The 12,171-nt window shown below is 42.4% G+C and overlaps 1 protein-coding gene across 5 annotated transcripts in view; it reads left to right on the top strand.

Annotated features, from left to right (window-relative positions):
* Positions 1-12,171, top strand: part of Scg5 (secretogranin V) — a 62,868-nt gene that overhangs the window by 36,622 nt on the left and 14,075 nt on the right. For 3 of the 5 annotated variants that reach the window (XM_029474248.1, XM_029474249.1, XM_029474250.1), the window contains exon 5: positions 5,250-5,303. In XM_029474248.1, the coding sequence (XP_029330108.1) occupies positions 5,250-5,303 (54 nt within the window). Of the gene's footprint in view, positions 1-5,249; positions 5,304-5,551; positions 7,651-9,028; positions 9,564-12,171 lie in introns of those variants that run through there. The other 2 variants (XM_021156475.2, XM_029474251.1) reach the window with 2 other exon arrangements.

Raw genomic sequence — 12,171 nt, 5'->3', positions numbered from 1 at the left:
GAAGAAGAAGAAGAAGAAGAAGAAGAAGAAGAAGAAGAAGAAGAAGAAGAAGAAGAAGAAGAAGAAGAAGAAGAAGAAGAAGAAGAAGAAAAGCATGAAGATATAATAAGCCCCCAATTTCCACAGATACAATGCCCATTCTGGCGGTACAGTGAAGACTGGGTCCCAGTGCTACGAAAGATGGAAGCCAAAGGCAGAGGAAGATGTGAGGCCAGTGGGCCTGATTGTGACTTAACCACACAGGAAGATGAGGCACTGTGGAGAATCAGTACTGAAGACTTAGGGGATGGACACAGCTAAGTGGAGGCTGGACCTGGGAACAAGAGGAAAAGAAAAGGAGGAAATCTGAGTGTGAGAGAGCCCATCTGGGGTTGTAATGGGGTGGACGAGGTGCTAGCTTCTTTTCTCAGCATTTTGTTGTTTTGTTTGGTGTTTGTTTGTTTGTGGGCAGGGCCTATCTACATAGTCCTGGCTGTCCTGGAACTCATTCTGTAGACCAAGCTAGCCTTAATCTCAACTCACAAAGCTCCCATTGCCTCTGCCTCACGGGTGCTGGGATTAAAGGTGCACAGTGCTATATCCTCTTCTTCAAAAGCTCACTCTCTCAGCAAATCCCACACACACCCACTTTAGGACACTTCCCTCTCCTTTCCCTCTCCCTTCTCAGAACACTCCTTGGGTTTCTCCCAATCACCCAGATTCATTGTCCACATCAGAGCTGAAGACTAGAATTTAAGACCAAGAATAAAAAGTGCTATCACATATCAATGGCAAAGGAATGACATTTAGCCTCTTATCAGCTCTAATGATGTGTTTGTTTAAACTTCAGTTTCCTTATTTATTTTCTCATTACCACCCAGCAATAAAACCATGTTTGCTTGATCTTCGCATGTAAGTGTTAACTGAGTGTCTATTGCTTTTTTAAGCCCGGGATCCACAAAGCAGCCTGAGTGTTTATATAGAAGGATAGTCTCAAGCGTGTCTGCAACTCAACTATCCTTTCAACTTGCAAAACAGTCATCTCTCAAATAAATGGCACACAAGTCCCCCTGCTTCCTTGACAGCACTGCCTCCCTGTTTTTTATATTATCTGGAGCTGAGTTGCAACTTTAGCAATGATTTCCACATTACAAATATCAGTGTGTCTGTCTTATTTCCTGCACAGCTCTTTCCTTGTTACTGAACCAAGACACGTTTATTAAATATACACCATATGACCGCTGGGCCCTGTGGCGGGTAACGGGAAGGCACCAATACTTGTTATATAATAAGAAATTCTAATATTTATAGCGCTCGCTACAGTCAGATACTGTGCTAATATTTTACTTCAATCATTTTACCCAGGCTGCCCACCCTCATCACTCTCATTGTATAAAGGAAAAAATGCAGGGCAGGGCTCTGGGGAGCCTGCTCAGCAACACAGAGCTTGTGATTGACAGAGCTAGGAACTGAGCTCCATCTTCACACACACACACACACACACACACACACACACACACACACACACACACACATTCTTTATGTCTCATCCCTCATATGTAGCCTATGGAGTTCTATCTTAGGACTGATTGCTTTCAACACAGTGTATATAACTAACTAGAGTCCTGAAGGTCTATGACTGAAGGCTGATATAAGCCTCCTCACATTCACCTACAATCCTCAAGGCCTATGGCCAAAGGCTGATGCCAGCCTTTACCCTTAATGCACGTTCTCAGTGTGTCAAAACCCAAATGTTCCTCCTTTCCCAGAACCTTGTACAGCTTTCATCAATAGTTGATCAAAGCCTGAGCTGAGCCATGGGAGGCAGGAGTGTGGTCAGTCCCTCTCTGACTTTGTTTATCTTACATGGCCATGCCACGTTTGAATATTGGAGTACTCTCCAATTCTGCTTTGTCTTGGTTTCTATATCACTAGACTTGAGCTATGTATTTTATGTCTTCTTTTACTTGACACATACTAATTGTACAAATTTATGGAGTAGAATGTGGCATGTTTATACATGTCAACGCATGTACCTACGCATGTGTGATGTTCAGATCTGGGTCAGTGGCATATTCATAACCTCATACTGTATTCATTTCTTTTTAAAACATTGTTATTTAACTTTATGCAGATGGGTGCTATGTCCCCATGTGTGTCTGTGTTTCGTGTAAGTGCAGTATGCACACAGGCCAGAAGAGAGCACTGGGTTCCCTGGACTGGAGTTAGAGATAGTTGGGAGCTGCCATATGGGTGCTGGTGACTGGAATGTGGGTCTTCTGGAAGAGCAGCCCATGCTCTTAACTACTGAGCCATCTCTCCAGCTCCTTAGTTCTTTTCTTCATGTTGAAATATTCAAACGCCTGGCGGTGGTGGTGCATGCCTTTAATCCCAGCACTTGGGAGGCAGAGGCAGGCAGATTTCTGAGTTCGAGGCCAGCCTGGTCTACAAAGTGAGTTCCAAGACAGCCAGGACTACACAGAGAAACACTGTCTCAAAAAACCAAAAGAGAGAGAGAGAGAGAGAGAGAGAGAGAGAGAGAGAGAGAGAAGAAGAAGTATTCAGAGTACTCGCCACTGTTCTAAAACACACAGCTTATTAAAACGGTTATTCAGCTGTGGTAAAGCGCAATGACACTCATTCCTTCTTAACTGTGTGTGACCTGTATTGTCACTATGCTTTCTCCATCTCCTTCACCATCCCCAGCTCTGGGAGTCACTGTTTTTTTCTCTGTTAGTATGAGATCAGCTTTTTAACAATCATAACTTCTTCATAATCATGCTATTTATGGGTATCCTTAGCACTTTGCATCATGGGGAACATGGTGTCAGTCTGTTACCTGTTAGTGGTAGTTTCATTCTCTTTAGTAAAGTGGTGCCTATGTTTCTCTGGTATAAAACTATCATTTCCATTTGAAATTAACCTATGGGAAGCTACTTTGAGACTGTAAATATCCTGATCTCCATGAGGCTGTTAGCCAATGCATTTTGCATTCATTGACGGTAATTGCCAGACTCAATTATAACCACAGTAGTTGCAGAATGGTGAGCTTCTTGCTTTCTTCTTTCCCATCTGCATCCTATCCCCACCCCCACCCCCACCCCGGGCAGAGCCTCCACTACTTCCTTTCCTGTTTGTAAACATGCTCATTTATTTGGTACCTCTATAGATTCATTGTTACTAATTTTGATGTTTAACATGTCCTGCATTTGGCCAGTAGGAATTTCTTCAAGCTGGCATTTCCTTCCTTTGGATATAACTCTAGCACTTAGTTGAATATATCCTTACTTTCTGGCTCAATCAGATAGTTGGCACCATTAATTTTTTTACTTCCTATAGCCTAGACCTATGATCAGACAGTTCTCCACGAAGATGTCAATCTCCCAGGGTCCTTTAGGAATGGGACTGGTCATCCAAAATCTTGATGGCCCAGTGGAAAACCCTTTAGTGAACTTAAACCAGTTGCTTTTCTAGAAATTAGGCCACTCCTCCCCAAGGAACTAACAAATGAATGTCAGAAGAGGTAGCTGATTTATTTTAATTCATTTTGTGTACCTTTTTCCCCCTTCACACCCCAACCCCCGCTACCAAAACCCACACTGATACAGAGCTGATGGAGAAGACCCAGGCATGTTCAGGGGTGCGGGCATGGACACGTTGGTCCTGACCTCTGCTCTCCAGGAAAGCAGGAACCCTCTTTGAGAGGAAGATTTCTAGACCCTTGTATACTTCTGGTTATAATTTTCCCCAAGAAGCTCTAAAGGGGATTGGAGATGCTACTGCCTTCATCCCATTTGCAGCATGCTGGAGCGGTGCCAAGTCTGATGAGCAATGGGCTCTCACTGCACCAGCTTGCTAGACCCTCTGCCCTCCCTCCAGTCCAGACAGCTGGAGACACTGATGGGTATGAGTAGTCACCATCCTCGCCCTCTTAACCCCAACCTCTTTCCCGACTCTGGCCTGAGCACCCAGAACATTCTGTGTGCATTAGAATTGTTTACAGTCAGACACTGAGGTTGAGAGCAACTACAATATTCTCATTCCTCAAGGGAACGGCCATGAGGCTTGCCTTTTCTCCCTCCTGAGAGTTACTTGAGCCATCCCCGGAAGTGAGCCAGAGATAGGGGCTCTGGCCAATACTGGTGTCTCTGGCAATGGGCATGCTTCTCCTGGCACCACCCTGCCCCTGGAAATTTGAGGTTGGGCAGAGCTATTCTTTGTAAATTGCAGGTGGTAGGTTTTAATGAACAAGAAAACCACGAAGCTCATTCTTGGCATTTGTCATTTTCACTTTCAAATCTACCATTTAAATATTTGTTAATAACCAGACAGCTCAGAGGATACAAATGTTGTATAAACTTGCTCCTCACCAGAACTCTGTCAGCTCTAGAAGTTAGCGTTAGGGTATTGTAGCAAGATGAATTGTCTTCTGTACACTAGTTTCCTTGTGATTAGAAAAATCAAATAAAACAACACAAGCAAAACACCCAAACCTCTTTCTTTGGTTTTACATTCAGGTTAAGTGTTCTGTCTTTTATAATCTCAACCGGAGAGAAATGTGTTGAGCATGTGTCTGATATTCTCGAGCTCATTTAAATCCACTGTGTGTTTGAGACACAGCTGTATGTGGAAACACTTATACAAACTGTGCTAACAGAACAGCATCTCCACACCCCCACCCCAACACACACAACATAACTTTCCTTTCTGCCAAGAAGTTTTTTTGGCAGTTTTTAAAAGGTTCACTCTATTAAAAATGTTATAGACCAAATGGTTCTGTGATTGGCTTGACGGGGCCACTAACTTGAGCCACGGGAGGGATGGCTGCAGAAGTCAACGTCTCATTTATTTACACTGAGGATTGTTGGTAATGGTCAGACACTGATCCAGAGAACAGTCATGTGTGTAGTTCATAAAAAGGGAATTAGATACTGAGATAACGTTATTTATTTTAAACAAAGGCCGTTCAAAGTGAGGAGCCGGGTTTCCCGCACCCTGGTATTTTAGCATGCCATCTCTCTCTGTTTATGAGATTGTTGGTGGCACTGTGTGCCCCGAGGCAGTGCAGAGGACTTTGTGAAAAGCAATGCAGTCACCAGCTTTTCTCTTGTGGTCTATCATTCTGACACGACATTCCTTTCATCTAGCTTTGTTTCCAAAATATGTGTATGCAAATAACCAGAGGACACACCAAGTGCTGCTTTAAAATAGACAGTTACCAAATTCAATCCATACTTCTACATTTGTGTTTTCTTTTCTCTCTGCTCTAGAACAAGAAACTCCTTTATGAGAAAATGAAGGGAGGACAGAGGCGGAAGCGGAGGGTAAGTCACATGGGGACCTGGGTGTTTCTGGGATGTTTAGTGTTTCTGAGAGGGGCAACTGAAACATTTGGTTTTGGGGAAGCAGCAGAATTTTTTTCTGATGCAATTGCAAAGAATAGAACAGAAGTGGTGTATGGCAAGGGCCACACCCAGAATATATACCCTTGGTTTCTGGGCTGGTCTCCTCCCTGGGCTTTAGGAGTGGTCCATGGAAATCATGCAACACTCATTACTTCCTTTCTGGCCAGCTTCCATGAAGAGCAATTTCAATAGGTAGAAGAGACTCCTATCCACGCAGGGGAGGAGTGTGCAGGGAAGCTACTCGGGCACGACTTTCCTCAAGTATTCTGTAAGCCAGTGGAGGAAATGGCTCACACATCTGTATCCATTATGCAGATCACAAGACAGCAACCAGGAAGTGTGAAAGTGTATACTACAGGCCATAATTTTGAATTTCTTCTACATGTTTTTGTTTTATATTATCCCAGCCAAGCTAGAGTAGCATGCATTTGCCTTATCTCACTTGCTGACTGCCTTGTCTGGTACAGCCTCAGTTAGCTCTCATTGGAGGATTGTCCAAGATGAATCTTTGGCCTCTGCATTGTGCATTTTGCTGCTACTTATATAGTGTTGCCTGGTCTAAATCTGAATGTCAAGATTACTTTGGGTTTCCAGTGCATGTTTATAGACCTCGGGCTTAACGGTGATCAATACCCACCCTGCTAATCTACTGGTACATTCCTCTATCCGACCAAGCAGGAGGGGTAAAAACTTTGCTATTGCATAGTAAAGTACTGCCATAGTAACTGTTTTAGTTAAAATATACAAACCAACACAAGGTCACTGGCAATTTCTTTGGAATAGCAAGTACCTGGATCTTGGAAAAAAATTGGGAATCTAATTAGTGACAGTTTTGGCCCATCTGAAGAGCTTGGCCAAGTACAATCAGCAAATGTTTTAAGTGTGGGGTTCCTGGCTTTGGTATTAATCATAAGGCCCCTGGGTTGCTTGACAAACACAGATCCACAGGCGATTTCCTATGCAAGAAGCAGAAAGCTGTTCCATCTGGAAGCAGATCTTCTTTGGGAGAATGGACGGGGTTATTAGGGTTTTTCTTGGTGATTACAGCCTCCAATGGCAGATGGTGACAGGAAGGGTGTAATGCGTTCTTGAGAGAACATCAAGAAATTCTATTCTAGGAGCTCAGAATACACATAATTTACCAGGAAGATGGCTTGAATATCTCCCAATGGTACAACAAGGCCATTTCCAAATAAGACCAATGACTGACCCCAGATGAATAACTTAGCATGCAGCTTTAATTGTCACTACTTGCTGGTTTACCATGCCTTCTGCCAGGACTCTGAGGAACTTAGGTTGACTTTAGGTCACATTTCCATGAGACTAGTAATTACCAAAATTCAAAATTCTGGCAAAGGTGTATGTCATAAAGGATTTTTACTTTTATAGCCACTTCTTCCACATAGACAAGGCTTAAAATTTAAGGGAAGAAGGGCCCCTGTGACCCTGGGGTATCACTTCTCAGATATCTACAAAGCCCATTCTCATTCCTTTAGCCCTGGGCTGCTCTAGACTGATGGGCAAACGGAACTTAACCTTTCACAGCCCCGCACCTCGGCTGCTGTTCCCTTCTTGATTGAAGACCTTAGCCACCTTCTCTGGAGCATGAATCAATATAAAGAAATCATAGTTCAGGTATTTGAAGAATTAAGGATTACTCTGATGAAGCTCACCATCTACTGAGGATTTGAAGAGGAAAGCAAGCAAGGGTCCATCCTAAGCTGTCCTTCCAGTTGTCAGATGAATAATGACCACATGTAACTTACCCAATAATGACTATACATAGATAAGTATTGTGGGTTCTTTGGAACACACTTGAAACAAAGCACTTAATTCATAATTGAACATCAATCCAAAACAAAAGAGGTTTGACTCTGGTGTCTCCCTCTTCCCCTTTTCTCACAACCTTTGAAATGTTCTGGGACTAGACAGCCTGTCTTGCAACATGGAAGTTTCTTAGCAAGGGGACAGATCCCTAAAGTTGCAGCCAAAACCCCAGGTCATTTTCTGTGGCTTTTATAGTCATTCCAGGTCATTTGAGTTCCTGGTTGCTTCACATATAAAAGATCAATTAAGCGATTTTGAGGATATTTTAACTCTGTAGCTGGTATCTTGATACTATCTAAAAGCCACTCGTTATCTTAGACAGTTTATCAGCTATAGTTCCAAGTTGACAAATATGAATATCTCATATTCTCTTTTAACGTGTGAGAATTTTAAGAAATTAATACTGTTATAAAACTTTTTCTTATTTTTTTTTAAAAGTTGTTTATTATATGTACAGTATTCTGCCTACATGCCAGAAGAGGGCACCAGATCTCATTATAGACGGTTATAAGCTACCATGTGGTTGCTGGGAAGGGAACTTGGGAATCTCTGAGCCATTTCTCCGGCTCCAAACATATTTTCTCTAAGTCTGCCTACTCAGAGGTTGTTAGGATAGGCCACACGACACTAATTGACAAGTTATAAAAGAGTACTATTTTGAATAATTTGAGGAGGAATATCTTTTTGTGACATGCATCTTTCCAAATATGTAGACACTGTTTACTTTGTAGTCTTTACCTCATTTGTGAGTTACCTTCGCAGAGTGGCTGGGGTGCTTCCTGAGTCACATGTTCATACACCAGGATGTGAAGAACATTGACAAGGGTTCTTGTGCTCCATTCCCTGCCTTTTGGAACATGTGCTGATCACCTTTTAAAGAGTCACGCAGGCCAGGCCCACGTGAGAACTGTGTCTATTTGCTTGTGGGCACTTAGCACTGCGATAGGATTGCCCCTCCTTTGCAACCTCAGCCTATTTTTTATATTTCTGTTCCATTGCTGGAAGGCAACTTCAATAAACAAATACCTTCCAAAAATGTTCAAAATGTTTCCTGCTTAACAAAGATTATGGTGCAAAGCTCTGGTTACCAGTTCAAATCCAAACCTCAAAAAAATTGATATTATTAGAGAAGGAATGGAAACTCTTTGACTCATTCAGAACATCAACAGATGAACGAGATTCCATAATATGAAGGGCTGAATAAAACACAAAGGCCATTTCTGGATGGCTTTGTATTTTATCTCACCTTTTGGGATACAATGAGGGACAGTTGGAATTGATCGCTGGAGCTGTTAATGAACAGTTCAACAGAATTCTTGCAGAGAAGAGTCGTGGCCATGGGATGACCTAACAGCCAGTCTTAGAATACTAATTCCTACCTGGTTCAGTTTGTCTTTTTTTTTTTGAAATTGCTTTCTGTAAGAATAATGCTCACTCCCACCATAGAAAAATCATTTTTGTTTTCACGTGAGACTTGGTGACTAGGTTAATAGTAAGAGTCATTTCCAGCTCACCCCAAACTTTTAAGTTAAATATAACAATAAAAGATTACATTGCATTTGATCAAGAACACTACAGTTATATGGAAGACAGTATTAGTAACATCTGTCAGTGAGACTGTGTACTGCACTACAGGGCACTGAGAGACTAACCAGCTCACTGGAGCCATCACTTGGTAGGTGGGTGGTAAGTGTAAGTTGCTGTGTTATTTTCCTGTTAACCCAACAGCCAGAAAACAATTCTCATTCACTTATCTAAAGGCTCTGAATCTGAGGTTCTCATGTAATGCCAAAACATATATCTTCCCCCCCCCCCAGAGTGTCAATCCCTATCTACAAGGAAAGAGGTTGGACAATGTTGTGGCAAAGAAATCTGTCCCCCACTTCTCAGAAGAGGAGAAGGAAGCAGAATAAAGAGAAGACAGTATGTAGAAACCCATCCAATGCTTATGTGCATGTTCATAGAGCCTGTGAGTGACAGCATGCATTTTACATATTTATGGATGAAAAGCAGCTGTCCTTGCCTCCATACCAATGCCTGTGCTTTCTGCTACATTAGAATAAAAGCTCCTTCTCTTTGGGGGATTTTTTTGATGTGGATCTGCAAGAAACATTACAATTAAAATGTATATGTCAAGTATAATAAAAACACGGATATGAAATACTCAGATTTCTTGCAGTTTTGGGTTATGCTGTTTGGGCCAAGTCTGTAAAAAGCTAGCATTTGATTTTGATTATGTAGTGTATCTAGCCCTTGGGCCTTGTTACACACCAATAAAGAAGTTTGTACTCAAGCAGAGGGGCTGACACATTTCACTCTGCTGCTTCTTAATAAATGTATGTGCGAGCATTGGCTTGGGAAGTTTTTTCTTTTTATATAACAGTATAAAATCAATTTCTTTGCTTAATAGAGCTAGGTGGCTTGCAGAAGTATCTCATTTTAGTGCTAATACTATGAAGTCAATGGGGAAGGTGTGATCTCATTTCACATATGTTAGAACTAAGAATATTCAACACATGATGGGAATAATCATCAAAACCCAGAACGGAAACAACCCCTCCCAGGTGTGTGTGTGTGTGTGTGTGTGTGTGTGTGTGTGTGTGTGTGTGTGAAATGCTAAAAATTTTAAAGGACTTACGAGAAATATGAACCAAATAAAATATGTGTAGGTTTTTCTTTGTTTTCTGATTCAAGATATATATATATATATGTGTGTGTGTGTGTGTGTGTGTGTGTGTGTGTGTGTGTATATATATACATATATATTCAATCTGACAAGTGTGAGTAGTGGCTGAACATTTGGTGCAATTTAGTTGCTGCAAAGTTTTATGGCAATCTTTGAAAGAGCTCTTGTGTCTTAGAAATGTCGGATGAACTTTGTGCAGGTGGTATTTAGATTTGCTTTAAAACAATCCATTAATAGTAGTGGGAAGGGATAGGGAGGGACCTTGGGATTTCAATGCATCTGATTAGTCGGATTGATAGATGTTGAAGCTGGGTCCCATGGAGACGAGGACTTCCTGTGCTTCTACCTCTCTGCTTGAATATGCTTGAAATGTTTCTACACTAGCAACAGAGGTGAGGTTCAGCAGTAAGACCAACTTATGGTAAGCACTGGTCTGGAAATGTAGCAAATAAGGTAGAAATCTTTATGCATAGAGATATGAAGAATTAATGTAGATTATTTCCCTTGGCCATTGTAGAAGAATGTGCCACTGGGCTCTATGGGGAGAAAATTTGTTTGGGGATGGGGTGAGTTGGGTAGAGGGGAGGGACAAAAGTGTCTGGGAGGAAAAGAGATTTTTATAGAAGAGGAAGGAAACTTAGAGAGGACTACAGTAGACTAATAGACTTGAAAGGGATGTCCTCTTCCAGGTGGGGCCTGGACCACATCTACAGCAGAGGCATTCATTGGTTTTCCTTGGCTAAGCAGGGTCATTACCACCCATCAGTCTTTCCATAGTGCTACAGCCAAGGATCTTTGAAGTCAGGAAGGTGGTTGTAGTCAGCCCAAGGACATTTGGGGAACAAAAGAAGAACATGCTTGGCACAGTAGGTAGAAGTGAAGCATATGGTGCAGGAATTGTTAGCATTGCCCTGGCTGAACTCTGACTCCAGTAGTACCAGCCCACTGGAGGCCCCTGGATGTAATTACACAGCATGAGGGCTCATGAAGCCCCAGCCCCAGAGGATGATACAATGGGGCAACTCTAGAAAAGAATTTCCTCTGTGATTGCTACTGGGGTGGGGGGAAGTAGAGAATTGTTCAATGTTATCTGTTGTATGTATTGTCACTGAGACTACTCTTAACTCCTGCCCCATGATTCATTAGGCTGAGTCTTCAAGAAATAAGTATTCAAAATATAATTGCCACTACAATACTGAATATTCCAGAATACCTAGTATTCCTAAAAGGATCAATTCTGAGCTTGAAGCATTTCTACCAGGGAACTAAGGTTTTATTAGCTTTGGGAAGCTATCTGGAGGTGATATGATCTTGGAAAACTAGAGTAATGTTCCATCCCACCATGACTGCCACACAAGTTGCAGCATGACCAGACACCCCACATCTCCTGACCACCCTGGAACAAGAACTGTACTCCTTCAATAAGCCTACATGTGCTACTGAGCTCAGCTAGCGCTGGCTTAGGATCTGAGGAACGGGTATCTCCAGGCATCTGCTACACAACACAAAACAAGTCACTAAGGTGCCAGGAGCACACAGGGACCACGAAGCCAGAAAAGGTGGGGTGGGGGGAACTGGGAGAGAGAGAGTGCAGGAGGTGGGTAATCAACAAATTCTAATAAGATGGTGAGTTCTGGAAACAGTCCTCCCAGGAGAAAGGTAAGTGTTGACGGACAGGAGGTGAGTATGGAGTGGCATGGTTCATCATTAACCCCGTGACTTGGATGGCAGGGAGGCTGGTGAGATTGTGCAGCCAAGTAAGAGGAAGGAGAGTCGTGGACATGGGTTTATTGATAAGCACTGTTTCTGGGATCTCTTCATACAGCAGCATAGAGAATACTGTCCACATGTAGTGTACATCTGGGGGGGGGAACTCTAGTAAAAGATGTGAGGAATGCAGCAGCGACTACTTAGACAGGAGTCTGAATGGCTTACTTTCATTCTCAGGGAGGAAATTTTGAGGTGTCTACCACTAAGCCAATTATATGCTTGAAAAATTATTAAAGATATAAAAAAGAACCAGGATGCATTTCAACCACTGAGTGCAGGGAACGTTCCTATGGGTTGCTGCTACTTCATGAGGAACTGCTGCTCCATCCAGTGGGTCGGCTTTCCTCCCACTGACTCCTGACAGCAGCACTGGAGAGGGCTGCCTAGCACAGATGCTATTCTGAGGTCTCAGAAGGTCAACTTGGTTGTGTTACTTTTGTAATAGTGATGTGATTATAAGACTCCAGACATTGAGCCTTTCCCTACTTCTTCTTTTTTTTTTTT

This window comes from Mus caroli, chromosome 2 (genome assembly GCF_900094665.2).
Source record: "Mus caroli chromosome 2, CAROLI_EIJ_v1.1, whole genome shotgun sequence".
Classification (NCBI taxonomy): domain Eukaryota; kingdom Metazoa; phylum Chordata; class Mammalia; order Rodentia; family Muridae; genus Mus; species Mus caroli.
The sequence above is the reverse complement of the archived record's forward strand: the minus strand, read 5'-3'. Positions and strand labels throughout refer to the sequence as shown.